This window comes from Caretta caretta, chromosome 7 (genome assembly GCF_965140235.1).
Source record: "Caretta caretta isolate rCarCar2 chromosome 7, rCarCar1.hap1, whole genome shotgun sequence".
In the NCBI taxonomy this organism is placed as follows: Eukaryota; Metazoa; Chordata; order Testudines; family Cheloniidae; genus Caretta; species Caretta caretta.
Window position 1 is genome coordinate 9,142,800 of NC_134212.1, and position 27,676 is coordinate 9,170,475.

Consider the following 27,676-nt stretch of genomic DNA (forward strand, 5'->3'; position numbering starts at 1 on the left):
ATCAAATAAAATAACAGATTTCAGATCCATTTGAGTTAATTTGTGCACAGATGACTCACTCTCTCACCTTTTGTACCCATTATGGTAACAGAAACAGCTCTTTTAATTGACGAAGTGATACCCCATCATCCTATGTTTTTACCTCTCTTACTTATGGTCACATATTGTCCTGAATTCCCATTGACATACTGCAGAACAAGTTATCTTTATATTTTTATTAATAAATACCTTGAGAGCATCAATGATAACCAAACATAAAACTCACCAATCCTGAACATCAGTGGACTTTTAACTGAACTATTGTGCATAGTAACCGCTAATCCACTGCAAATATAAACATGAAAAATACTTTGTTTTCATGCACAGATGTTCATTTAATATAATTACATTGTCTTTCCATATTTTGTAAACAAATTGAATTAACTCTCTGCAATACTTAATATCCGTTTAGCAAGTCAATAAAAATGAGTATTAAATAAAGGAGGAAACATACAATGCTTATTTTACTCTACTGCCCACAGGTTTTAATATAAGATTCAGCAAATGTATATGGGTTCTAAAATTTAATTTAAAATCATCATGGTTCTCCTTAAAGGATATTCTTTTGTAGATGTGGGTGTTCAAACGCAAGCAGAGAACAACTCCTTTGACCACCATAAAATGTCCAAGTGTAGGAAGGAGTGTTGGCATTATTTAACAATATCAACACATAAACCAAAAAAAATCATCACTGTACATCAAGTTCTGTACATTAAGGAGTATTTATACAAATACCATCCACCAAATATTGGCTTCTAAGGACAGTTCTAAAATAAGAGTGATTCACCTGGGATAATCTAACTTCCAGCAAGGCTAGTACTTAAAAGAGACATTTTAGGTTACTCTGAACATCCACATAGAGCACAACATGTTTTACATGGTGTGCAGAATTCTCTCACTGTATGTGCAGATTAATGAGGCTTAAATTAAGTAGTAAAATGAAGCTTGAACAGCATAGTCTGTGGTGTAGTTACATCAGCAACTGCAAGTTCCTGACCATCCACGAGCCCCAACTCTGAAATAGGAAAAAAAAGAAAGTTGTATGCAATAGATCTATGCTTAATAAAAAAAACAAACAAACAGAGTTACAGTTCTACAAAGGCTTAAACAAAACTATCAGAATTCAGTTATATGTAATTCATTAGCTATAATAACCTCAGTGTTAATTCAACCAAAAAGATGACTAGCAGAAGATATTTGTCAAGAACAAAGAAAAAGTAGGTTTCACAGCATCCTTTGCTGACTCAAATATTTTTTCTAATGACATCTGCCCAAATAATGAATGCTATTAAAGGAGTTAGTGTTCATCCCCAAAGTAATTTTAAGGACAAGCCTGACTGTATGAAAAGGGGTTAACCAAATTCTACTGCAGGAATTAGTGAGTGAGGAGGTGGGTTATTACCCTCTTATAGGTTTATAGTGAATTAGAAGAGAACAGAAAATGAGTATCAGCAGAACAGGAAGAGTGGAGGGGATGTAAGGAGAGGATAACCGAGAAAAATTCTCTACTCCCTCCGTCTTCTGCAATTTGGTTTTTCTTTCTATGGAAGCAGACAGCTAACTGCATCGAAAATCCTGTTCTGTGGTAGGTAATCCCTACAGTTCCTCCTTCAAAAAAATTCCAATTTAACCATTAGGGGAGAGGAAGGGGAATAATAATCCCAGATAAAAAATCAAATCCATTAGTTTTATGACAATCCAGCAATCTGCATATTTGCACATATTTTAAAATGACTTCGTCAGATACAAACCTAGCTCTCTAAAATTAGTCACATACTAATTTTATTTAATTTATATATAATTTTAAATATTTGTTGCTTAAAGTGCTATTATTGCAAAACATGCAATATGTTATACAGAGGCATTAAATAAAACAGCACTAAAACTCATGAGTTATCATATCTCTGATGTATATGTATGTCTTGATGTTCCGTGTGACTCAATTAGGCAATACCTTTCAGTGTCTTAGAAAGATTTGGCCTTGTTCGTTCTTCAATTGAAGCTACTGTCTGCAAAATAAATAAATAAATAAAAACTGTTTTTTTTTAATTAAATCAAGCCAAACTTAAATGAAAATGAGTTAACTAAGCAAAAGCAAGCAGATACTGATCACCTGTAAGTACAGTGTTTTATTCCCTCCATACACAGTTGCTGTGATTGCTGGAGATTTCATTTGCCTGTATGCAAATCATGAAAGTAAAATATGAGAGCTTTCAGGATAAAATGCAGTTTGAAAAAATCTAATTTTAACATGCTGCAAACTTCAAATTTCTAAAAACTAAATCAAAGAAATCAGAATAGTTGCACACTTACAACGAAGCATTATTTGTCAAATAATCCAAGACCTCCTGCAGTTTAGCTGATGGAGGAAACTCTATATTTTGAGGGAGCTGGCTGCAGGCAGGACAATTCTCCTACCAAAAAAAAAAAAAAAAAAGTGTAGTAATCAAGCTTATACTAATAGACTTTTTCAAATATACTTATATCAGTATCAGTAATTATTCAAAATGTAGATCTTCGCTATTACAATTATTTGCAAAATTTATAAATGCGTGGATCTAGCAAAATTAATACTTCTGTGAAGATTAAGTACCCAATCCAATACTCTGTGAAATCAATGGGAACCTTTCCATCAACTTCAAAGGGCTGTGAATCAGGTTGTTAGTCACTAACATACAACAATCTATATAAAAAGGTGCAGTCAATCTGTATTTTGTTTGGTTTAAAGTTTAGGGTTAATCCTGTATGTTACTGAATTAACTATGTTGTCCTAACCTCTTAATGCCAACAGTTGCTGTTGTGTCCTTAAGGCTATGTACTTTGTTCTGTGAATTATGATTCTTGAGGTCAGAGGGTTAATATTTCCTTGATCCTGCTTTCCAGGCTCAGCTACTGTTTTCCTCCAGCTATATTAGCAAAAGCAATTGCCAGAGTTAGGGATTTAGTCACCTGGCTCACCTTTCTAGACAGGGATTGCAACTTTAAACACTGGATGCAGCAACAATGCCAACACAAATAGCTGGTGGAGAATCCTTCCTGCATGTGGAACTTCTTCCCCCAGCCATTGAGAAATTTTGATTCAACAGATATAAATATTTCTTAAATAAGGCATCAGTATTTTGTATTTATTATATGATGGTTATTGGTAATTTGATGTGATAGGTGGATCCCAGGCCTACCCCAACTATCAAATAGTCCTCTTTCTAATGCAGTTGTTGCTGGACTGCTTGGCCCCAGCAGAGTAACACTGCTGATCACTGAGAATCTGGAGAACCAATGGAAAGATTTCTTCCCATAGTAACAGCACAGTGCCCAGGGTTGTCTAGTACCTAGTTGTCTAGTTGCCATATCCCAGATATCTGATGTACCTCCAGATCAGCAACAACTGACCTTAATTTACTCCCCTTGAAAGCTGAATAGTCTCCCTGCTCTCTATGAATCTAGCACATCACTGCCTACTAGGCCAATCCTCCCCCCAAAAATATCCTGTACACTCATCAGGCTACTCCTCCATGGGAAAGAAGTTAGACGTATTGTTACTTCTATTTCTAAATATTTCGGAGATATTTAGATACTACAGTGGTGGGGAACAGACACTGAATTTTAAGTTCAGCAAGTAAGTAGCTGCAATTGCAACAGGTGCTATAAAAATCAGGAAACAACCCAGCCAGCCCAAGAGGTTCTTCTGTAATAGTACTAACCTTTCTTTCAGCTTCAAATGTATATGTGTATAATCCATCTACATCATTGAACACCAAGTAGTTATTAAGAGGAATGTATGCACTGCAATGAGAAATGTGTTAGTGTTTATACAAGTAAGTTTGTTAAAAATATTTATATTAAAAAACAACAAATTACCTTGTGGCTATTTTAAAAACTTCAGTGGCGCATACAGCTGGAAAAGGAAAAAAACAGTTGCTTTGTTCTCAATCTCAAAATATATCCAAACACACAATCAAAATGCCTACAGATCGAAAGGTTTCTCAGAGATTTAACTGGTAGTACTATACACTAATATGTGGTGGACTTAGTACTCATCTGAGACCGTCTTGGAGATCTACAATGCACTTTTTATCTTTACATTTTTGAGGTAGCAGTGCAACCTCCAAAACTTTTGCTTACTCTCAAGTCACAAAGTACTCAGAATTATGCAAGATCATGTGTAGCAGCCAGAAATAGAGAAAATGGTATAAAAAAACGAAAAATTAGCTAACTAGAAAACACCTACGTGACCCACTCTCACCCGCCAGTCTTCAACTGCGGCCTCATGAAGAAGCTCATTACCCCTAATAGAAGGGCAAAGTGAAGGAAACTTGTACTCAGATGCCTGGGAACCTTCTAATGAAAGCCAAAGCTTTTCCTTTCAGCATTACTGTACCTGCAATGACGGCATTTGTAGAAGCTACAGCTGGAATGATCCGCTTAACAACCCCTGCAAAGACAAAACATACAGCATTAAGCCTTTTCCAAAATAGTTTCCCCATATAAAGGGCTATGTTACCCAAAATTTGTGCTTGTTTTGACTGCAGCACATTCTATGCTAAGTCACTTTACACCTTTTCCTATAGCGCCCATCACTGTAGTATCTAAACGCTGTTGAAGTACCTTGGTATTTTTCTTGGTATTTATTGTTGCCATTTGCAAGAGGTTACTGTCCACACACACTCACCGAAATGCCAACTACTGCACTCTCTTACCTTGAGTAAGTCTGTATGTAACACCCTTAATATTGAATTGAGATGCTCTTTCTAAAGACTGTTGGTAAATCCATTGTATATGATCAGGGTCATCTCCATCCAAAGGAACACTCTCTACAGGAAAATTAAAGATATACAGACAAATTTATCTAAATTCATAATGGCTCTTCATCAACATTACTTTTTTTGTCTACAAATTCTGAAGTTTGTTTTAATCCACTAGTCTTGGTGAGAATTAGCACGGTCTTGGAGGTGGTGTTGCCAAAACAATTTAGTTATTAAAACTAATTTCCATACATTTTATGAGCCCTGATGCATAATTTATAAAATCTGCAAGGTCATGACATGGATGGCCATGACAGGGTGCTTAGGGGAGTCATGGGCAGGGAACTACATTGTGGGGTGGGGGAAGAATAGAACAGGGAGGGCTGGACTGAACAGTAAGGGGAAAAAACCTATGTGGGAAGGTGGATCTGGTCTGGGGAGGATAAAGAATCCATTTACTGGCCTGGAGAGAAATCTCTCCAATTCAGTCCATTCTATATGGCCAATTCCCTCCAGGGGAATTGCCAGGAGACCGTATTTTGGGCTGGGGAGAAGTGGGGGCATCCCTCCAAAGCTAACAAGTTCTGGAGAGTTTAATATTTGAGATTTGCTCAATGCCTTTTTAAACCTCTAAAGGAAACTCCCAGGATTAAAACATTATTAAGCTAGAAATACCTACCATTTAGCTTAAAAGAGAAAAGGTATGATAATCAGTCTATTAACAAACATCGGGTAGTTGCATTAGATTGCTTCTCAATGATGGGCATTACATGAAGATAAGATTGTCTGATTTTTGTTTATTCTGTGGATAGTGGCCAGGGGGTAGAGTTAATGTTAACTAACCTTAAGTGTGCATTTTCATACTCCCCAGTATTAATTTTTAAGTGTAACTTTAACTTTAAATGTACAGTTTTGTTGCTGGAAGGAAAAAAAACCCTGCATGTTCTCAAGAGTTGAGACCATATAATATTTTTAAGGGCAATGTGAAGATTAGTAGACCAAATATTAGAACTACTTTTTTTTATTAAATAATTACATGGACTTTGCAAGATTTGCATCTCTCTTCAACCCCCCTGAAAGTCTCAATACTTCCCCCTCCCCACAAGAAGCATGCAAATATAAGCAATCATAATCAAATGCAGCAGCAAATTTATAGGTATACACAAGGGAAACAAAAGTTCGGCAAAAATATTTAAGCTTTCAAGGGTTTATTATTAATGGCAAATTAATGCCAGTTTTAAAAATTATGAGATACTTTGACAGTGATATAGTATTAAACTCAAAGAATCTAAATAACCATTCAAAGTCAGTAAACCACTGTCACAGACTAAATTTACTATTACTGTAATAAGCAGTGAAAACCATAAGCTACCATCACGTGAATCAATACTGTATCAATTATTCAGCATAATAAAGGGGCATTTCTCAATGGAACCATTCACATGACAAATTCAGTCTGAAATTATACATCTGTGTATTTACATTAGTAACAGAAAGTTTCATTATTGGCTTCTAACAATCACGTCTGTTCTTTTTTCTGCTGATGGATTAGTAAAAAAGAAAATAAGCAACATGTGATGAACAAGAGATCAATAACTGTTTATTCAACATGATCAGTTTATTGTTTTCTTTCTAATGCAGTTGTAAAATATTTGCTTCAGGCTGAAAATTGACACGTAGGATTTTAATCCAAGAGTGAAGTTTGGCCAGTGGTTGTTGGTAAGATAAAGTGCAAAATTAAAACAAACTGTTCACTGAATCGAAGTATGATTTTACACCTCTTACTTTGCTGTAAGTGTTTTGATTATTTAATAGTCACATTTTAAATCATTGATTTAAAAAATAAAATAAAATGCAGTGTACTGATTACCTCCAAAAGGATGTTCCTTGGGCCACTGCAATATCCTGACATATTCAATACAATGTTCTGGCAGCCTGGGCATAGATGCAATAGTACACATGGGAAAATTGATCTGATGAGGAAAGATCATAAAATGATTTAACATATATTCTGTGCAGGAGAGGAGAGGAAGGAGAAGGGATAAGTGGCACAAACTGAACACACAGGGGAAAAAATATCAATGCTTTTAGTTACCTGAGGTGGATAAAGTTCAAGTGTGCATTCAATACAAGCTGTCATTCCAGGAATAATCACACGAGCGTTTCCTTTAAAACCTTCTGTTCCTCCATCTATCAAGGGTATGATGGAACTTGGATCTAGCATGCCATCTTCATAGTTTAAAAATGACATCTGTTAAAATTACAAGTTTGCACAAGTTGCATAAAAAATTATACCAGATCCAAAGAGTTCCTTCTAAATCATCTATTAAAGATATAACACAACATGACATGCTAAGAAATATTCAGTGTTGTAATAATAATAATCTATACATCCTCCCACTTTTATATTTGTCATTAGATACTTAAGACTTAAACCTCAAATTCATTTCTCATGGAATGTTGTTCCTACAGTCAAGTAGAACAGCAACGTTATTAAACCTGCAGAAATTTAAAAAAAAAAAAAAAGGCACCCACCATTGTATCTGACCAAAATACAAACTAGCCTGTTATTTAGGCTTAGATATAACTATTTCATAGCACGTAACTGTATACTGTACAGACATCAATGGAATATGCAGACCAAGATTCCTTCCTTATAAGTCCCATAAACTGTAGTATGCCTAAATACTTAGCACTTTACATCTGCAAAGCGCAATACAAACATCAGCCAGCCCAACCTCCCAAAACATATGTGGAGGTAGGTACATAATTTATCACCCTATTGTACAGATGAGGAAACAGACATAGAAAGCTTATGTATGGTAGGTAACTGAGCCATTTCAAGGTTAAACATAACAGCTAAACATTTCTAGTATTGTTTGTTTCTGAGAGAGTTCAGTGTGTGTTCACAACTGAATCTGCTTTGATAAAGTAGGTATAGTCTGCCCACACACTGAATTTCCTCCGTTACTGTCAAGATCCGTACAATCACAGGCCTTTTTAAGCAAGAAAAGGGCTACAACTATGAACACAAACAGGCTTTCACCTACAACAGTTCTAGTTTTGTCACCTTTGTTTACAAGGAACCACACTCTGCTTAAAAGTCTATATTGCAGACATCTAGAAGAATACATTGCAAATCCACATAATGCAATTTCATCAATTGACTAGCTGTTGTTACGCTCCCTATTTTCAAACTCCCCACAAGCCAAGCATCCATCAACAGTACAATGTCCAGCATCTATTCAAGGATCCTGCTGAAGCCGTGAAATACATGCAAGGATCACATATATAACCTCAGTATCCTCTCAGACAACATGGACATTTTCTGGAGTGGTATTCGTAATGCTATATTACATTCTGCTCCTGGAAAAATCAGTTTCAGACATTTGAGCAAGAATCCTTGGCTTTCTCAGGACGTTGCATCCACATTCATGCCTAGCTCAGGTGGCTGCCATCTTTTATTGACTGTGAAATATTTTTGGACCATGATATGTCCAATCACTTGTGAAACAGGGTTGTGCAAAAAACCAGCGATGAGGAACAGTGGCTAGAACATCTCTAGTGTGTGTGTGTGTGTGTGTGTCTCTCTCTCTCTCTCTCTCTCTCTCTCACAGGACCTCATACCAACACACAAGTTCCAATCCACTCAGAGAGAAATCCACTTTCCTTGTGAAAGTTGGCAACTGTGGGCAATCACTGCTCACTGAGACACATGTGGGATTTGGAAAGTCCATAAAAAGGGGGCCTTTGTGCTGGAGGTGTGTATCACAAAGATAAGTTTTACTGGGGAATTTGATCAACATAAAATGTCCCCAAAATTAAATTTCTTGAGATAGCTTTCCACTAACTGCATTAGAGCTATAGATGGCACCATTCTGTGTCCATTCAAGCAACGTAAGAGGATATTGAGTGAAAAAAGCTACTGACCTCATGGTGGATCATACAAACATACTGTTCAGCGTTAGGCTGGCCTGACAAAGTACATGATTGAGCTAATTTTCAAGAATTCTAGACTGCTCTGGAACATACAAAAATGCAGTCTCTTCGCCCTACGCCATAGACAAAAATTGTGTCTGCCCCAATTGTGATCCCCAGGGAGAGCGTGGCTAGCTTATGAAAGCTTACCTTGATTACTACATAGTGACAGGTGTTACTTCAACTACTTGGTTCAGCAAAGCCAGAACGGCTGCAGCCGTACAGCAAGATGGAGACACCTCCTGAAGAGACATTACACTTCTACTGAATAGGTCATTTGCTCACTTATTTTGCATTTATGAAAGCAAACAGGAAATGTTCACTAGTGAGTGGATAGAACAGGCAAACGCAGATTTGGCATTTCATCAGCCAGACCCAGATGCTTTGGTTAAGGATATCACAAAGCTGCCAGTAAGCAACATGCTAATATTAGGGATGCCCTCTGCTAGTATTCTGCAAGTGAAGCAAATGGGAATGACAATGCTGATAGTTATAATCACAGTCAATTTACTTCTTACACTAGTAACAGTTAATCAATGCTTTTCGATGGTGAGCTTGAGAGGGGATATAACTCCACTAAATCACTTGTACATGAAACAAAATCTCACACAATATGTATTTTAAAACAAGTTTTATTCAACTATAAAAAACTGAACATGTGCAAGGGCAAAGACAACCACCATGTGTTTGCACAGTGCCCAAAGTCAGAGATCAAAATAACAAATAAGGGGTGGGAAGAAGAAAGTGGGCAGGTAGTAGAACTACAGATAGTGATGCTGGAAATTGGCTGAGGTCTAGGCTGTCTCCGCTGTCCTGTTGGAAGGCAAGCCAGGAAGTGAGTAACAGAGTAGTATTCCAGGGCAGCGGGAACACTCATGAAGCATCACTGCTAGAGGGGTATCTGCTGGAACAAGCCTGGTGGTAGACACGGTCGGGCTGAGAATGTCAGACATTCGGTTTTTAAAAAGGCTCACCCTATTCCCCATCATCTGCTGCATTGCCATGGAATGTTGCTCTATTTCCAGCCAGTTTATTTCCTTTTCATGTTCCATATAGTTTTGCAGTCTCTGATCCTTCTCCTCCTACACTGTCAGATTTCCACATTCTAAGCTGTTCTCAATAAACAGCTAAATTTGTCAAGCTCACTTCTTCTGCCATCACCTCTTCTTGAGCTCCAGCAATCAGGCTCCCTCTGTAACTTAGGGAAGCTATCAATCCTTGATTTCTTCTTGTAACGGTTGTTGAGCTGATCTTAACATTACACCTCTTTGTTCTTGCTAATGTATGCTGTCTCCTCCGCTTTCTAATAGCAACTTTTGAAAAAGAAATGAAAAGCAGAAGGGTTAACAGGGATATTTAATTTCTCTTAATCTGTCTCACTGGCAGCTGCCCACCACTAAAATAGGGAGAACTAAAATTTGAAGTAAGTGTCCTTTTTTCAAGAATAGAGGTAACTTTTGCCACTTTTGTGAGGAGAATAAGGAGGTGTTCAATTTAGCATGGGGTCTTACACACATTTACTGTTAAATCCACTGGTGAACACTGTGGTTCTGTATATCCTGAAATTAAAGTTCCTAGGTTACCTCAATAAAATGTGGATTAGTTTTTCAAGTTGATTATCAGTGCCAAGACCCTGGTTTAGGGAGGAGTCATGAAAGGCCAGTTTGCTAACAATCTCATTGCTGATCTACAGGAGCGAACAACCGAGTATTTCACTACTCTAACACCCAGAGATTGGAGAAAGACTGTAGCTAAAACAAACAGTTATCAGCATTAGTTACATAATCTGGTCCTATTGGACAGAGATTGGACTGATCCACTCAGGTCATGATGTCTACTAGCTACAAGATAGAGTAAGTGGATTTGGCTTTAATACCATCAATGGGTGTTTGAAACTTTCACTTTTTAATATCTTTTTCATGCTATTTTAGTGCTATTATACGGGGCACAGTACTCAAGGGGAAGCCTGGGATCACTGGAACTTCTATGCAGTATGACAACATAAGGTGGAGTTGTTGGTCCCAGGATATTAGAGAGACAACGTAGGTGAGGTAATATCTTATTAAACCAAATACTTGGTCCAATAAAAGTTATTACCTCAACAAACTTGTCTTTCTACCAGCAGAAAGAGCAAAAAGAGGGTTCTGGCAAAGGCAGGATCTGGCTACAAGAATGATGGTGGGGCGAGGGAACTGTGAAGGGCAGCATGCGCCATCATATTTTGGGGGGAGAAAGGGAAGAAAAATATCGGTCTTTTGGCCAAACAGCACTCGTAGGAGGGGCTCAATACTATTCTCACTTGCTCCCCATAGATGTGGAAAGAGTGAAGACTTCCAGCCTTAATGGCCGCAGCATCCATTCACACAACAACAGCGATGAATCACTAACATATGGACCACATTTCTCTCAACTCAAGCATACAGTTGTTATAAATAAACACTACACCTTACCTGGAGAGTCTGCTCCTTCCTCTATTCCAACATTTAGCTGGGATCTACAACAGCAGATCCACAAAGTCCAGGTTCATGACCTGCCAATCCAATTTCCGCTTATCAATTCACTTCTCCTGCCCCACCAGATGCTGCTCCGTTGTCCAATGACATGGGAGGCTCAGTGAATGCCTTGGGCCCAAGACTATGTTTTAACATGTTGTAGACAGGGAAAGGTTTGCCTTCCTTCGAGAGACATTCGTGTGTTGTTTTGGTCCAAATGAACCACATTTTCACGCTCTTAATTTTATTCTAAAGTACTGCTTTGCATTATGCCTTATTCTAAGCTTGACCAGATGCTATGACATGTGGCATAAACAAAAGTGCCCTGGAATGAGAATCAGCTCAGAATGGATCCCCTCATCACTCCAGATATTGAGAGCAGCCCTAACACATTTGGCTCAGACCAGCAAGCCGCACAATCATAGGGCAACTGTTGCTGAAGGAATTTCCAAACCAAATGCAGAAGATAGCTAATTCAAGAACACAGTGATTGCACAGAAGTGAATGATTACAAGGTACATGTTTTGTTATGGCAGGTGAATGTAGAGCATTATATACAGATATAAAACTTCATGTAGGATTGCCATGGTATGCACTCAGCATGGGACACAAATGCCAAGGAGCCCTGGTCTAGAGAGATCACTGAAGGATGAGCAAGAACACTGTGGAATTGTGTTGGGAGGACTGATAAACTAGTGCAGCTGTAAACATCTCAGGTTTACACAGGTAATGAAATGGTGCTGTTAAAGGCTCATATAATATACTGGAGATGGTGCAATTAGACTCATATGGGATAGCTTGCTAAATTCTATGGGGTGTGGCTGCAGATATACTGTTATGCATATGCCAAGTGCCATAATTTGTTCTGAGGTCTGGAGAGGTTAAGTGAGTTATCAAAATGTTACACAAGTCAGTGGTAGAGGCAGGACTGAAATTTAGGCAACCTTGGTTCCCAGTCCCATGCTCAAGTCCACTAGACCTTGCTGCCTCAAAGGCATTATCTTAACTCAAGGAAGTCCCATACTAACAAAGAATTAGCTTTTGGGGACCAAATCCTGCTTGCTGTACACAACTTCTGTGATTACTCATGTTTACAAAGAGCAGGATGTGCCCTTAATATATTATTTTTACCTGGTACCACTAGAAAGCCATTGAAAAAAATCACAGTTGTCTCACTCATGTTACTATTAAGTGCATAGTCCCCGAAATAAAGTGTCAGAAGGTTTTCGGTGTTTTTTTTTTAAAGAATTTAAGAATAAAATCCAAAGTAATACAAGATAAATACAAAAAACCTCACAGGAGCAAGAAAATTCAAAGAAACAGAGGCATCCCTACCTTTAATTCATCCCACTGAGGCAATGAATAAACACCAACACCAAGGAATAAAGTGGTGAGTAGTAATGGAAAAACAGTTTAACCTGAATTCCCTTATTTATATGAATTTAAAATTAGATCCTGCTTTTACTTATTTGTTTTGAAGTAAATGTAATGATCACTGAAGGTGTTGGATTGACAGCCCGGAAGACAGAATTGTTTATTCACAGAGCACATTAGCACAGGCAGCAGCAAGGAAAACTTCTCCGTGCTGCCAGTCACTGTATCTCAACGCTGGCCTTGATGGACCAGTTCTAGGTATGAAAAGAGAGAGCTAAGTCTCTATGCTCATTTAATCCATGGCCCTTCAGAATGCAGAAAAAGGACCAAACTAGTGCCAATTACACTTGTGGATTTTGTGATGCAGATAGCTGTCCAGAAGGAACTGGAACTCATGACATGTAAGACACTCAAGAAAAAAGGATGAGCTGGTTTTAGTGGCATTAAAATCCATTCATAGTTTACATGTAAACTGACATTTTTCACAAAATGTAATAAAATGCTATACATTTCATCATGATCCACAAGGAGTTAGAGGTTTAACATCTTACATCAAAATAAAAATATACTCAAATATGAAATATAACGGAAAATGTACATCTTTACCATTATCTTAACCAGTTTCACAATTCTCTTTTAACACCATTTGTTCCATACTACTGCTATATGTTGCATAAAGCTGTTTAAATTTCACTATCTATACTCAAATGATAATGATTAACTTTAGAAAGATTAAAATAAAGTCTTTACCAGCATGCCATTTATCCATCTTCTTGCAATTATAGAGTCCAGACCACATACAATAATATGAAATTCTAGAAGAAAAAATTTTATTTAAAATTTCAATGTGTTTTCCTTTAAATAATCAATATATTTTATTCACACAACAGGAATGAAGTTAACTTAACTGTGCTATGTAGTTTATATGAAAGTTTCACTTAGAAGTTCTGGCTTTTAGTGAATAGTATTTTCTGCTCACTTGAAAGAAACAATAAAAAGTGAACACAACTGACTCAACCAAAAAATGGCAACCATCAACAACTACAGTGCTTTCCCAAAGCACAAGTGGAGAATTTGTATATTTGCAAATGCTACTTACGTCGATAGAAAGTTTCATCCATATCCTGAATTTTTTTAAAATGACTGAATGTATATGCAGTAAAGGAATATTATGGTAATTAGTACTTTTATAGTATTATAACCAAATCTAGATTAACAAATACAAAATCAGTAAATCAAAAGATCCAATGATGTATCAATATCATTTTATATAGCACTCTATTAATATTTATATTAAAGTAGTGATCAGAAGCCTCACAATGCCTGGAAATTTTTTGGACTGAAGTTTGGACTATGAAATCGTCGGCTATGAAGACAACAATAGCAGCCCCTCTGGAGAGTGCTGTCTAGTCCCTTCACTCTCATATTACTCTGAAGGCGATGAGGAGCATGGTCTGAGCTTAACTACGTAGAAGAGCTGTGAAAGAAAGGGAACCTGGAGCAGACCTCAGACACCAGTGAAGTTGAACTGGGAGTCCCCTGACCCCAGGATCAGTCCTACCACAGTAAGGGATACATGAAAAGGGTAGCAGGGGAGAATTCCCTGTTGAAAACCAAACAAGAATATAAAAAGAGGAGGAGACAAGAGTCTGTACGAGACAAATCAGACTGGTGAATAAAAGGGTGGCACAAAGAGACAGGCTGGACACCAGAGATGACATCACTTTAGGTCCAAGATTCAATGCTAGTGCAGTGCTGGTCACAATGCCAAGAGCAGCCATAGTCTAAAAAGGTCCACAGCAACACAGAAAAGCCTCAACTACCTTAATAATAATAAAACTATAATAATAAATAAAAACATTAAGCTTTCCAAAAAGGGGGCCAGTGGGAGTAACAATGGATTCTGCCAAGTTTCAACTTGCTGCATATTAAGATCGGAAGAAACTGAGCGGTGGGTAGAGGTGTGTCCCTTTACGCATGCTGACCAGAATGCAGAAGGATATAACTACAGAAGGTGTAACCACAACACATATGGCTATCTATCTATAAATAACTGGTAGGCCCAGGAGGTTCCATGCTGGCCATGCTCCTTTTACATTTTCCGAACATATTTCATTCTAGCTGATGAAGACGTTTATATTTATCACAGATTCTTACTACATACTGTAAGTAATAACACAATACATACACCAAAAACTACTTCTATGCCCATGTACACTTCTGCTGTTCTACAAGATAATGCCACAGTGGGAAAGAACTTAAGCCATCAGTCCAAATAGTAAGTTATTATTTGAACAAATGAAAAGAAGTGAAGTTAGAGTCTTTAAAATTAAAAAGCCTGACCAAGTACAGCAATCTTAAAAACACAATTAACTTCAATGGCTATTACTTCTCTGAAAGGATACGGTACAACAGCACAATTAGGAATTCGGTTGTTTAGAAATTCTGCTGCAACCTCTGCTTTAGGTCGTCCAACATCTTTGGGTCTGAAAAAAAAAAATGCTTTTAAAATTCTGATTCTAAAAGCAATCATTAACCTTTGAGAATTCACGTCTTACAAATGATTTACACAAGATGAAATATTACTGTAGGAGAATCTAGTAACAGATACTATTAAGGAGTATTCCTGTCATTTGTTAAATGGTTTTTACTTATAACCTTCAGACATAAGACTAAACACATTTAAAGATCTTCATAACAGCTGCTGATACAAAATATTTGAAAATCTGGTGGATATTTTATTTTATTAGGAAGGAAAGTGGTATTTGTGAAGCTAATACTTTAATATGTATAAATTCTTCTATAGTATTACTTATTCCATTATCTTAAGTATCAATCAATTCACTGATGCCTATGTCTTACTTGTTAACAACTTTATTCTGTTTAATTAAAAAAGAAAGGCACCATACTTGTACCCAATAGAAAACTCCTTTTTGTATGCTGTTTAACAATACATAATTTGATTTCAATTTAAAATTTAAGAAGGTATTAAACCAGAAGTCTGGGGTCAAAGTCTACTCTCAATTCGTCATATGCAACTCCCACCAAGAGCAACTGAGGACAGAACTAATAAAATGTATTTCCCCCCCATGACTGGAGGGGTCTTAATGGGCAACTTCACCTCGAATGGTCCCTTGAAGTGTTCACTACTTATGCAAAACAATCTGTTCCACCTTGTATTTAGCTGTGGCAGTCTGAGTACATTTCCCAGACCTGAAGAAGACATCTGTGTAAGCTTGAAAGCTCGTCTCTCTCACCAATAGAAGATGTTACCTCACCTACCTGGGCTCTCTAGAACAGACAGAACACATGAGGATAGATCTTCGTTCTGAGATATTTAGAAAAGCTAACTTGACTTGTTACATTTAATTTGATGTAGACATTGATCAAGACTACAACTAACAATATTTCAATTAGAACTTTGTTCAGCAAATTGTACAGTTAATTTGAGAAGCTCACTGCAAGTCCCTAGGCACTATATGCATTAACATTTTCTATATTTTCTATCATGCCAGCTATGGCCACAATTGATTAGATTTTATTTTATTTTTTAATCTTGGAAAGCCACCAGATTTCCTCATAGAAATTAGAGACGGAAGACTTTCCTACCTAGGCTCTCTAGTCTCTCCCTCAACCGATTCAAGACTGTTTTCTATAGGACATGCTCTAATAATTTACTTTTATGTATAGAGGATGTTTGGAAGTGTGCTGTCAAAAAAATCCCAACAATTACTTCTATACTTTTTAAAATAGTATTCAATGCTTATCCATGCCTGCAATAAGGTATTTAAGAAAGCATTCAAAGTTGGGAATAGGCAAGATTAAGATGCTTGCTATAGAGGCTAATATTTACAATAATTATCATCTTGCATATATTAACCAACATCTTTTAAGAGATGAGGGACTCTAATCTCCACTCTCTGTCTTGCATCTTATTTTGCCACTGAAACCTGTGAAAATTGAGTTCAACCTGGCTGTAAAACGCTATCAAATCAGAACAGTAAGAATTTCAGATTCACTTTGCATAGGTGCAAGACACTACAAAAAAAGGTGCAAGGCAGTACAGAATCAGGTCTCTGGTTTAGTTAAGAATAAGCATTCCCTTGATATGAAAAGCTAGTTAGCAATGTTGATAACATTCTACTGGACTAAACAGATACACAATCTAAACATATGCCTTTTGCTTTCAAATCTAAGAATATTTAAATGATGAAAATATTACTTACCGAAACAAAAATTGCCTATTCAGATTAGAAACATCTATCGTATCCATGTCAATAACATGGATTTGTCTAAAACCAGACAATGCCTGTGGAAATAAAGTGAAGCTTATAAGAGGAAGTGAGATCTTTATAGCTCTTCAATAACACATTCCAAGTGCTAAAGGGTTCATAAAAAGCCAGCATCTGAAGAAATCTATAAATGTGTTCAACTCCATACACAGATTGGCAAATGGACATAAATAACATGCAACCGGTTGACTTTTTTTCCCCTGCAATAAACATTCTAGTGTTAGACTAACTAAAAAAAAGTGCATGTCACAGATGTAGCCGGTGTATTCTGTAGTACTAAGGCTAAGTCTACACTAGCCCTTTTGTCAGTCTGGGGTGTGAAAAACACACACACCCTGACCAATATAAGTTTTACTGACAGAAGCGCCAACATAGCTACCACCACTCGTTGGGGGTGGTTTAACGATGCTGACAGGAGAGCTGTCTCCCATCGGCATAGAGCAGCTATATGGGAGACCTTACAGTGGCTCAGCTGCAGTGGTAAAACTGTGCCACTGTAAGGTCTTCAGTGTAGACATAGCCTAACACTTCATGCTTTAGGGACAGTTCACTTTAAAATTGGTTTTGCAAGAGTATGATGAGAAAGTGTCGGAAATATTAGTATTGTAATGCTTATGTGATAAGTGACTGGACATTAAAATGCATATTACATACATTTTATGTAAGTAATAAATTTGAATTTATGTGCAGTCATTTTCTGGTTAAAATACTTATTACAAAAGCTGGTATTTGGAAAAACTGGGTTAAATACATTAGAAATGGTCAAACTATGTTTTGAATTTAGGACACTTAAGATGAAGGAGACATTCACACTTAGGTGGTGTTGTTTTGTTTTAGCCCATCTTACTGCAGTACAAGGAAGATGGTAATATGCTGATTTACAGTATGAATGGTACCTGCACAACCACAGGGGATAGAATTTTTTTAAATAAGGTCAGACTTTGCAAAAGAGTAAACTCCGCAGAACTATCTTAATCTATTTATCCCTTGCCTACATGGTTCAGAAACGTTCAGGCAGAAAGTTAACGCCAATGCAATTTTAAATACTTTTAACAACCATTTCTGAGTTATGATAAATGCAGACTGGAACTTTCCATATCTGTGCTCAAATCACAGCTGACAATAACCATGAAGAACTTATAGTCAATAGTGAAGTACAACCAGAAGTGCAAAATCACCTCATTATTTGACACAACTCAGCAGGCATAATCTCTCTGCAACTGATGATCTGCCCAATCCTGTTGCTAGTCCAGCCCATCCTCAGTAATGAGGAATGGTACTACAGCACAATCATGTCTACAAAATTATTGTGGGGCTGATCCAATAGTTTAATGATAGTGCCCTGACACTGTCACACAGAAGACTTGTCTGAATTGCAGTAAAAAGAATTGAAATGCTATGGAGACAAGCACACTGCCTCAGAGGAAGAAAATGCCTTGTGTTACTGGACAGCAACCCTCCTGCCATAATTATGGGTTCCAAGAAGATTTCAGTTCTGTCCCATAAACCAGCAAGGATACTGGGCTGCAACATGGCTTCTCAAAAATAAGCAACCATCAAGCAGAATAGGTAAAATCTGAAGAATCTGATGAAGACCCTTGTCCTCCAATTTCTTATAGGATTAATATTCAATATTCTCACACATATGAAACATTTATTATTTGACATCCAAGAATGAACACCAAGAAGCCATATTATATGTATTAACTCAAATAATACTGTATTCAAAGCACTAATTAAACAGAAATCAAAATCTATTTTTTTTAAAGTAAAAGCATGTGTTCTTAGGCAGCAGTAGCTAGTGAGAATTTAACAGTGGATATCTGAGTGCTGCATGTTCATCTTGTTTCACTGGATGATGCTCAGTTGTCATTTTAAGTTCATCCAAAAGTCGAAAGAAAATTAAGTTAGATTTTAAATTGAACCATCAATATTTATTTAACATACTTAAACAGTGTTCTGTATCAGCTGACTATTTCACTTGCTACCATGAATTTGATTTGAGATTAACTTGAAACTACAGCACTTCTTCTGATCCCTGAAAGAGACTTTTCAGAGCAAAGAAACTGGCAGGACACCACTTAAGCGACCATCTTGCAAACATTTGCACACAAGAATAAGATGACAGAGCAAAAAAATCTCCTGAGGAAAGGAGTAGAATTCCAAGAAACAAAGAGGAAAATCAAAGTAATTACCAGATTTTTCAGGAGTTCACATCCTAATCCTCCTGCTCCAATAACTAGAACTTTACATGTGTTTAACAAAAAGTCGAGAGGCTGTAAAGAATTAAAAAGGATATTAATATTTTGAATAGGAGAAAACTAAGATTTCCCCATTGCATCACAAAACATACGATTAACTTACAACTTCTAAGCGCCTATAATACTTTTCTTTGATCTTGGACTTTAACAGGTGTTCGGTCCACACAATTCTTATACCTTGACTAACTTTAGTAAAAGATGTCTGCTGATTTCAATATTTCTTTCATTTTTCCTATTTTATTTTGCTTGTGAAATAAGCAATGTGCCCGCCATCTTCCCTGTCAGACACAAAATAATTAATTTGAAGATATTACGGTTCCTTTCTCCCGCTGAAAAGGTTTGCTGCCACACAATACAAAATGAAAGTAAACCTAGAGACAGAAAATATTGTTGGCCTAAAGGGTAGTGAAATACTCGCAGCATTGGGTAATTGCTCTCTGTGGACTATTCCACCAGATATTTATCTTGAACTGGAAACTGATGGAACAGTACACTAATGATAAAAAGGAATAAAACAAATATTCTTGATAACAAACAAGAATAAACTGTGAAATGCACTGAAAAAAGGAGAGAGAAAAACAAAAATAAATGAAAAACAGAAAACCTCTTAAAAAGAACACCTTGAGAAAAGTTTTTGTTTTGCTTTTTAACATAAAGCAAGAGTGCATTAAAAATAGGGACGACAAAAGCACAGGCTGACAATCCAGAATAAAATGGAAAGTAGGAAAAGGAAGAAAAGCGGTAAGAGATAAGAATTTTTATAAAGTGATAAATCAATGTAGGAAAAACAATGAGAAACGATCAGGTGAAAAGGAACTAGGAAACTGTTCATAAAGAAAAAAGTGGGAGCAATACAGAAAGGAGGGAACAAAAATTAGTGGGGAAAAAAGCAAAATAAATCAAAAGTACTCGCTTATTTTGCTATTTACTTTTTAATTTTTTGTAATTGCCAAGGCTAGCTTATACATATCAGAATTGATATGAGTGTGACACATAGACTCCTATCAGCAGTTCAAATAGTTATCCCACCTTCATTTATTGAGTTTTGCTCATTCCCATTAAAAATCTCCTCCCTTCCCAATACAGTAGAACCTCAGGAATTACAAACACCAGAGTTATGAACTGACCAGTCAACCACACATCTCATTTGGTACTCAATCAGGCAGCAGCAGAGACAACAACAACAACAACAAAAAAACCCACAAATACAATACAGTACTGTGTGAAACAAACTACTAAAAAAATAAAGGGAAACTTTAAAAAAAGATCTGACAAGGTAATGAAACTGTTTCTGTGCTTGTTTCATTTAAATTAAGATGGCTAAAAGCAGCCTTTTTCTTCTGCATTTTAAAGTTTCAAAGCTGTATTAAGTCAATATTCAGCTGTAAACTTTTGAAAGAACCAGAACGTTTCGTTCAGAGTTACGAACAACCTTCATTCCCGAGGTGTTTGTAACTCTGAGGTTCAACTGTACTGTGACTACTTATGATTAGCTTAATTCCTTGTTTATCTGGGAGATAATTTCTTACTGCACCCAAAATTACTTAAAACCAGTAGAAAGTTACAATTTTCCAGTTCGAACTTCAGGAAATAACCCACACGCACTGTACAATTTATGCATATATTACCGAGAAAGCTTGTAGCTGACAAAGAAGTGTGAAAATGTAGTAGTCTATTTACAACACTGTATTTTATTCTAAAATCACACAATTCAATTGATTCACTTTAAACACACACATGCATTTTTAGTTATCGTGCATTGCTGGATGGTACACCAATAAATGTGTGTTCACATTAGTTTGCAACACAACACTACAAACATTTTTATTTAAAATAAACGTTTCTCACTTGAGTGCCTGGCTCGAAATCAGGGTGTGTGAATGGTCCAGATCGCTCGAGGAACTTCTTTACATGGTTCCAGCGACCTTCCCAGTCTCCAGTGTCCCCACACCCACCATCAACAGCCATTCTGCACAGAACATAGTAAATTCAGCTGCAAAAATCAGTAAAGAAAATGCCATACCTCTACAGCTTGTTTTCCATCAGTTGTGCTAAAAGAAAACCAAACTATGGTCTAATCCTGAAAACATGTCCACATCTGTTAACTTTACTCCTGTTCTGGTTAAGCACATGTGTAAAGGTTTGCAGGACTGTGGCAGCTAGAGAGTGTTTTTGAAACTACAGAGTAATACTATTAACTACACACCAAAGTCAAAGACAAATATACACTTGAAAATAATCTGGCTAATTACCTATAATCAGCTAAAGGTGATCTGGAAAGAAAAAGTGAGTGCGCTCTTATGGTGGTTGTTTGTTTCTGATGTACAAAGAATGCCTGAAGGAGTTTTTTCTCAGCTCTTTTCCTTAGAACTACCAGGATTGTCAATGTATTCTTGTATTTCTTTTCTATGTCGGACTGCTTAGGTGAGTCAGATAAGCATATTAGGTGCTCTCAGCACTTAGCAGGGGTGGAGTGTTAACAGTTTCCCTTCCATGCATTTTAAAAAGGCATTAACAAAAATGCCAACTGTCTGAATAAAAGTAATTTCTTCTCAATTAACGAGGTGCCACTTTCATTGTACCTATTTGCCAGTTAAGCATAGAGTATTCCAGGGCAGACAATATAAAATTATTTGTGTTGTTAATTTTCTTTAAAATTTTAAGGAATTCTTTTACATCATAAAGCAAAAAGAGGCCATAACACATTTTTCCTCCCTTTACAGGTCACTTTTAGTAGTTCATAATTACATTAATTTTAATTTTATATCTCAAAATATCTTTTTGGAATACTTCAGAACTGGCTTACTCACTTCAATATTGCTTTTAATTTAAGATCACTCATCTCTTTTAAATTAATCCATACACAGAACAAATAATCTTTCCCTGAAAGAGCATGTCCCATTTAAAAATTTAGTTCAACTCAGCCTCTATAATTACTGTTCAGTGTTAGAAAGAGCTGCGTAAATTAAAAAATAGTTTTCCAGTCTTGAGCATGCACACCCAACTTTGACATATGCAAGATATGTAGTTTGTTTTCTACTACAGATGTTCTTTATATTTCTCATGCAATATAAGTTTAATTCATTAATTGCTAGGATTTATTTGTCTCCCTCCTCCTCACTTGTCAAAAAACAGGGAACACCAGCTATAGTGGCAAGACACTGCATACCCTTTTTTCAAAATTCAAAACATGGACAATAGGGTTAACTCCATTATAATTTTATTTGATGCATTTTTTAAAAATAAGCTATAACCCTGCAAAAGACTTTCTATAATTTGGGAACAAAAACTTGTAGTAAATAAAGTGTTAAAAAAAACCTACCCTCAAACTGGATTTGTCTGAATATTTCACAAGCTGTCAATATTTTGACTATTTTTAGACAGTTTGCTGAAATATCCCTGGGGGGTAACTATCAATTCTATGGAGTTACACCAGTTACTAATTTATGAAGGGCTTAACAACAAGAACTACAGCACAAAAATCTCTTTTGTAATTGAAACTTGCTTCACTTTCTTCTGCAGTATGTACAATTCACAGTCCCCTCTCTGACTCTTGGATCTATGGATCCTCCTGTTGTACATTGGTTCTTAGCATGCATGGCTACTAAAGAAATGCAAATCTCATAGATGTTTTTAACTTATTTTATTTGCACCACAAACATTAATCTGTATCCTGTGTACTGTAATTTAAAAGTTCTGCTGGAAATAAATGTAGAGCCGTGCTTGGTGGTGTTAAGAACTGATTTCTGTGCTTTTTACATAGAATCTAAATGTATCCATTATCCAACTGTACTTTTTTACATGGGGGGGGGGAGAGAAGAGGACTATATTGTTCTTAATTTACAGTTAACTGTAGGCAGTAAGATTTGGTTTTGAGTTAGACACTTTGGAGACCTGCCAAATCTGTTGTTTGAAGTGAGGTGTTTTTTATTCATTTTTAAAGTCTTCACTTTTGCAGCACCATGGCATTAGCAATTCTCTGTGTAATTACATTTTGATTAAGGATCTTAGAATGTATTTCAACGAACTGTTTCAATTTCTCATTTTTAATTTTCAATGTCATTTTAACTGTCACTGTATCACAGTCCTTATGATGTCCCAGGTCCCACTCTTTCCTTCTCCCTCCCAGCTCCCAAAGCTCCACGCTTCTGAGGGGCCCTGTCATCAGCATGCAGCCAATATGCCCAAGAACCTCTGTGACCCCATCCCAAACATACACATGCAATGCCTGTGAGCCTACCTCCCAGGCTAAGTAGCTACATCTGTTCTGTGGTCTTTAGGGAGGGGGTTGCAAGCAGAAGGAAGGATACAGCTTGAGGGTTCCCACATGTTACTTCTTGGGGAGTGAGGGGAGGTGCATAGAGTCTGGGGTTTTAATAAGCCAAGGCAGCTCTTCTGTAGCCTGGATCTTTAATTCTCAGCAGCTAAAACAGCCACCACCTCAGGCCTCTGCCCAGCAGCACCGCCTCTCCCAGCACTGCCAGGCCATACTCATGCCAAGCCTCCAGCACCCCCAGCACCAACCCCCTCTCCGCAGGAGATTCCTCTTCTCCAATCCATTGCCCAAACCCCTTAACACCCAGGAGCCCACACTAACCCATCCCATAGCAACTTCCTCCAGTCCCATAGCTCCACCTCCTGCCAGCCTGCCTGGCGCTGCCCCATCCCACAGCAGCTTCCTCCCACCCCACAGCTCCACTTCCTCCGACCCCACCCCATCCCAGTCCACAGAAGCTAACCTGTGCCTGCAGCCCCCTCAACCCTAGCTCACTACACCAGGCCCAGCAGGCTCCCAAAGCCCCAGTATCCAACTCCCGACACCCACCCACCCCCCATAACCCACCTGCTAGTAACTGCCCCACCCCTCCCCCCTCAGGCCCCACACTAACCCACCCGCCAGCTCCACCCTACCTGACCTCGCACTAACCCCCCCCCCCCCCGGTAGCAACGTCCTCCGGCCCCCCTTTCCCCAGCCTCGCACTAACCCCCCGCCGGCAGCCGCCCCGCCGGCCCCGCACTACCCCCCTCCCAGGCAGGCCTGACGCTACCCCAGCAGCCCGGCCCTACACTGCCCGCCCCGCCGAGGCCCCACCACCGCACTAGGCCCCGCAGCCCGGCCCCACACTAACCCATCCGCCAGCAGCTCCTCTATCCTCCTTCTTTTCTTCTCCCTAAAAGAGAGAGAATAAAAGAAGGGTCAGTCTCGCGCTACCGAGCCCGGGGGGAGGGAGCCCGGGGCCCACCGAGCCCCGAGGGAAGGGGGGACCACACACACAGCTACTTACGGCTCCTCGCCATCCGCCATATTTCCCTCTGCTTCCCACAATGCCCCGCTGCCAAGCCGCCGCCGCCCTTCGGGCCGAGCCGGCCAACGGCAGCGCAGCGCCTCTATGGGCGCAGCTCAGCTAGAGCGCCAAGGCGGGCGGAAAGACCATAGAGAGCAGCTGGGAGGAGAGAGCGCCCCACCCGGCGTGCTCCGGCGGGGCGACGTAGTTCCTCGGGGGGTGGAGGGAGGGAGAGAGGGCGCGCGCATGACACGTGCTTCCAATAGACGGCTAGTGTAGAACTCAGCTCCACAGCAATAATGTAGGGAATGGACCCTCAATAATTGGTTGGTCTCTAAGGTGCCACAAGTCCTCCTTTTCTTTTTGCGAATACAGACTAACACGGCTGTTCCTCTGAAACCTCTCTAAGGCAGTGCTTCTCAAGCTATCTGATGTGGGGGACCGGCAATTTTTTTTCCCCAATGTGCGCGCAGACCGGCAGCCGATGGCTCGCGGACCGGCACCGGTCCCTCGCGGACCGGCACCGGTCCGCCGACCACCTCTTTGAGTCGCACTGCTCGAAGGGACTCCACAACCTTAATCGGCCCCCATAGAACTCATCCCTCTAGCCACAGTGCAGGGTATAGTCCCCTATAGGTCATCACAGAGCCAGCATCCCGGGGAAAAGCCCACAGCACATCTCGCTTGATTGCCAAACTGTAGGGCATAGGTCTCCAAAAAACATCCCCCCTTGCCCAAATGAAGGGTATAAGCCTCTGCAGAGTTCACGCCATAATACAAGGTGTAAGCCCGATAGAATTCCCCTTCACACATAGGTAGGTCTCTGATCTGATTTCCTAAAGCCACTATTTATGCCCATAATGCATAGGAGGCCCTGTCACTCAGCCTTACGTCAATAATGCAGTGTATAAGAGTCTATAACTCACTCCTACAGTCACAGCAAAGGAGAGCATAGGCTGATGAAAGCTGGAGTTTCCTCTGAAATTCATATGTACCGTTTCTATACAGGCTTGAGGGATCACCGTCAAGCTCTGAGAGATTCACAATCTGTGTTCACTGCACTTTGAACTCCTACAGCCTCATGGAGTAAGAAATCAGATTTCAAAACGGCCTCTTGCCTATTTATTGCAGAGCAATAATCATACAGCCATCTGACCAGCACATCTTCTTTATGTATTTTATATGTTTTTTGTTTTAGTTTTTTTCTTTTTTTTTTTTTATTAGGGAAAGTGTGAAGGTGGTACCAATTATAGAAAAACTGAGGAATCCAGGATGGTTTGGGCATGTGAAAAGAAGACTGGAAGAATATATGGGAAACGGTATTAATTTAGAAGTGGGAAAGTAAGAGAAGTGTTGGAAAAGAACTAGATGGATGGATGTTATACAAAATGATCTGATTAGCTGTGGAGTTTATGAAGCACTGCTTCAAGACAGACTGGAATGAAGAAGGACTTGAAGAGCCAACCCCATATAGATGGGACTAAGGCTAGAAGAAAAAGAAGAAGAAGAAATGTATGTTTTATCTTATCAGTGTTATCTGTAATTGGCCTTCTGCCTGAACAGAGGCTGGTAAGGACAATCTCATAAACACTAATGGATTGAGTAATAACAAATATGAGTAGTCCCATTGTATCCAAAGGAGCTGCTCATGTGTGTCAAGTTACTTACTCCTATTAGTTTTTGTGATATTGATGCCTAGGGAGGTTTCTGTGAGGTTAAATGGAGTGGGGAATGATAGGATGTTTTTGCAGTTCACCTCCCTCCATTAGAATTTAGGGTGATGGGGAGAAGTTTTCCATTCTTTTCATCCCAAAGCAAAAAGCAGAGGGAATGAGATGGTCCAAAGACTGCAAACACAACATATGTGGAAAGTAATCTCAAAGACTACTGAGCAACATTGCACAAACCCCTTTGACAACTACATCCTGCCAGGTAGAAGCACACACAGATCATTAATATATTTAAAATAAGAATTCGTGAACACCCTCTACACAATGTAGGCATCATTTTTGTTGAAACCAGGGCTAAAGTGAGGCCTGATCCAACTCCCCTTAAAGTCAATGGAAGTGGGATTAGGCTCAAAAAGAACAAGATAACACTAAGGTACCCTTCCCCGTTCCAAATGATTAATCTGTATTTCTTGCTGAAGTTTCCCTGAGTATTACATTGATTGAGTGCTGCTCTGCATTTTGTGTAGCTGCTTACACTACTATTTGATTTAAAGCATGGATTTTGCACTCATTTTGCAATGGGGTAAATGACATAGCAACAGTGGGTTGTGCCCTCAGTGCACGCTTTATTATTTCTCCTAACAAGATTCGATGGAATCGGCCTTTGCTGCTGCACTGATGGCTGGAACTGGCCCGCATCATTACTTGAATCACATTGACTTCAAACACATTTCTGCAACACCAATAGTTTAGAATTCATGAAGTGATTTCCATTAAAATAGTATGTTAATTTCAATGTTGATGGTTACAGTTTATTGAACAAAGGGAACAAGCGCGTGGCAGTGGCCTGTAGGTGCTATAAAACATCAAATGCACTGGTGTAAAATATTTTATGAAACATCATAAGCATTTCACATCTTACATTAATTTGATTCCACATTTGCTTTATATGTATTTATCTGATCCTTTGGTAAAAATTTCGTGTCAATTTAATACATATATATAAACTAATGCTCCTCCCTCCCCATTTTCAGTAAGTACAATAATGTACACAATAAGCCCTAGACTCTTCATCATCTGACCTGATTGTAGATTTCTCCTGGGTTTGACCAGCAGTAAAAAGGCCTGCAACAATTCTCCAATAGGCTCATTCATGTCATTTTATTAAATTACTGAGCGTCTCTGCCCGTGACGAGATTCGCCCAGCTGCTACGATCTCATCCACCGAACCGCAGGCCCATTTGGGATTATCGCGAAAGACAGTTTTGCGACCTCAACAAAAAAAAAAACAACCCAGACCTCGAGGGGGAAGGCTCCTTGTCGAAAATGCGGCATTTAACGGACCGCTCTCGGGTGCTTGCCACATCGCGTCTCCTTCGCGCTGCCACAGCCAGCCACCCCCCTGCAATCCGCGGAGCGGAGGAAGTGGAGGCGTGAAGAAGGGAAAACAGACCCCTCCTGCTGCCGCGGTGCATTGGCGGCGCGGGGAGCAGCTGAGCCGGCCGGCTGCGCGGATTCGCTGCCGGGAGCTCTTTAACCCTGC

General features: G+C 38.7%; 1 protein-coding gene and 1 long non-coding RNA gene across 7 annotated transcripts; both read right to left on the reverse strand.

The window, feature by feature from the left end:
- Positions 1–200: 200 nt before the first annotated feature.
- On the reverse strand, positions 201–27,608 carry UBA3 (ubiquitin like modifier activating enzyme 3). Of its 6 annotated transcripts, none has more exons than XM_048856892.2 (18): positions 27,216–27,417; positions 24,308–24,349; positions 21,027–21,147; positions 19,113–19,193; positions 16,852–16,934; positions 15,031–15,111; positions 13,725–13,768; positions 13,376–13,440; positions 6,877–7,032; positions 6,652–6,754; positions 4,737–4,850; positions 4,418–4,471; positions 3,898–3,934; positions 3,741–3,822; positions 2,353–2,453; positions 2,153–2,216; positions 1,994–2,048; positions 201–1,054 (listed from the first exon to the last, which is right to left on the reverse strand). In XM_048856892.2, the coding sequence occupies exons 3-18, from the start codon at positions 21,144–21,146 to the stop codon at positions 966–968; spliced, it is 1,329 nt and encodes a 442-aa protein (XP_048712849.1). In that variant the 5' UTR covers position 21,147; positions 24,308–24,349; positions 27,216–27,417; the 3' UTR covers positions 201–965. The 6 variants fall into 6 exon arrangements, with proteins under 6 accessions (XP_048712849.1, XP_048712846.1, XP_048712844.1 ...); XM_048856889.1 differs by lacking the exon at positions 27,216–27,417 and adding an exon at positions 24,464–24,535; XM_048856887.1 differs by lacking the exons at positions 24,308–24,349; positions 27,216–27,417 and adding an exon at positions 27,433–27,608.
- LOC142072672 (uncharacterized) lies at positions 9,376–13,369 on the reverse strand. The gene is made up of 2 exons (XR_012669178.1): positions 11,210–13,369; positions 9,376–10,072 (listed from the first exon to the last, which is right to left on the reverse strand). It is a non-coding gene; the product is annotated as an uncharacterized LOC142072672 (long non-coding RNA).
- Positions 27,609–27,676: the final 68 nt, after the last annotated feature.

Excerpts from the sequence above, each read along its gene's own strand:
- UBA3 (XM_048856887.1), bottom strand. The coding sequence starts at position 27,608 with ATGCACCGCGGCAGCAGGAGGGGTCTGTTTTCCCTTCTTCACGCCTCC. Across the intron at positions 7,033-13,375 it reads GATGGATAAATGGCATGCTG|ATGTCATTTTTAAACTATGA; the intron begins GTAAAGACTTTA and ends TAATTTTAACAG. Across the intron at positions 2,454-3,740 it reads CATTTGAAGCTGAAAGAAAG|GAGAATTGTCCTGCCTGCAG; the intron begins GTTAGTACTATT and ends TTTTTTTGGTAG.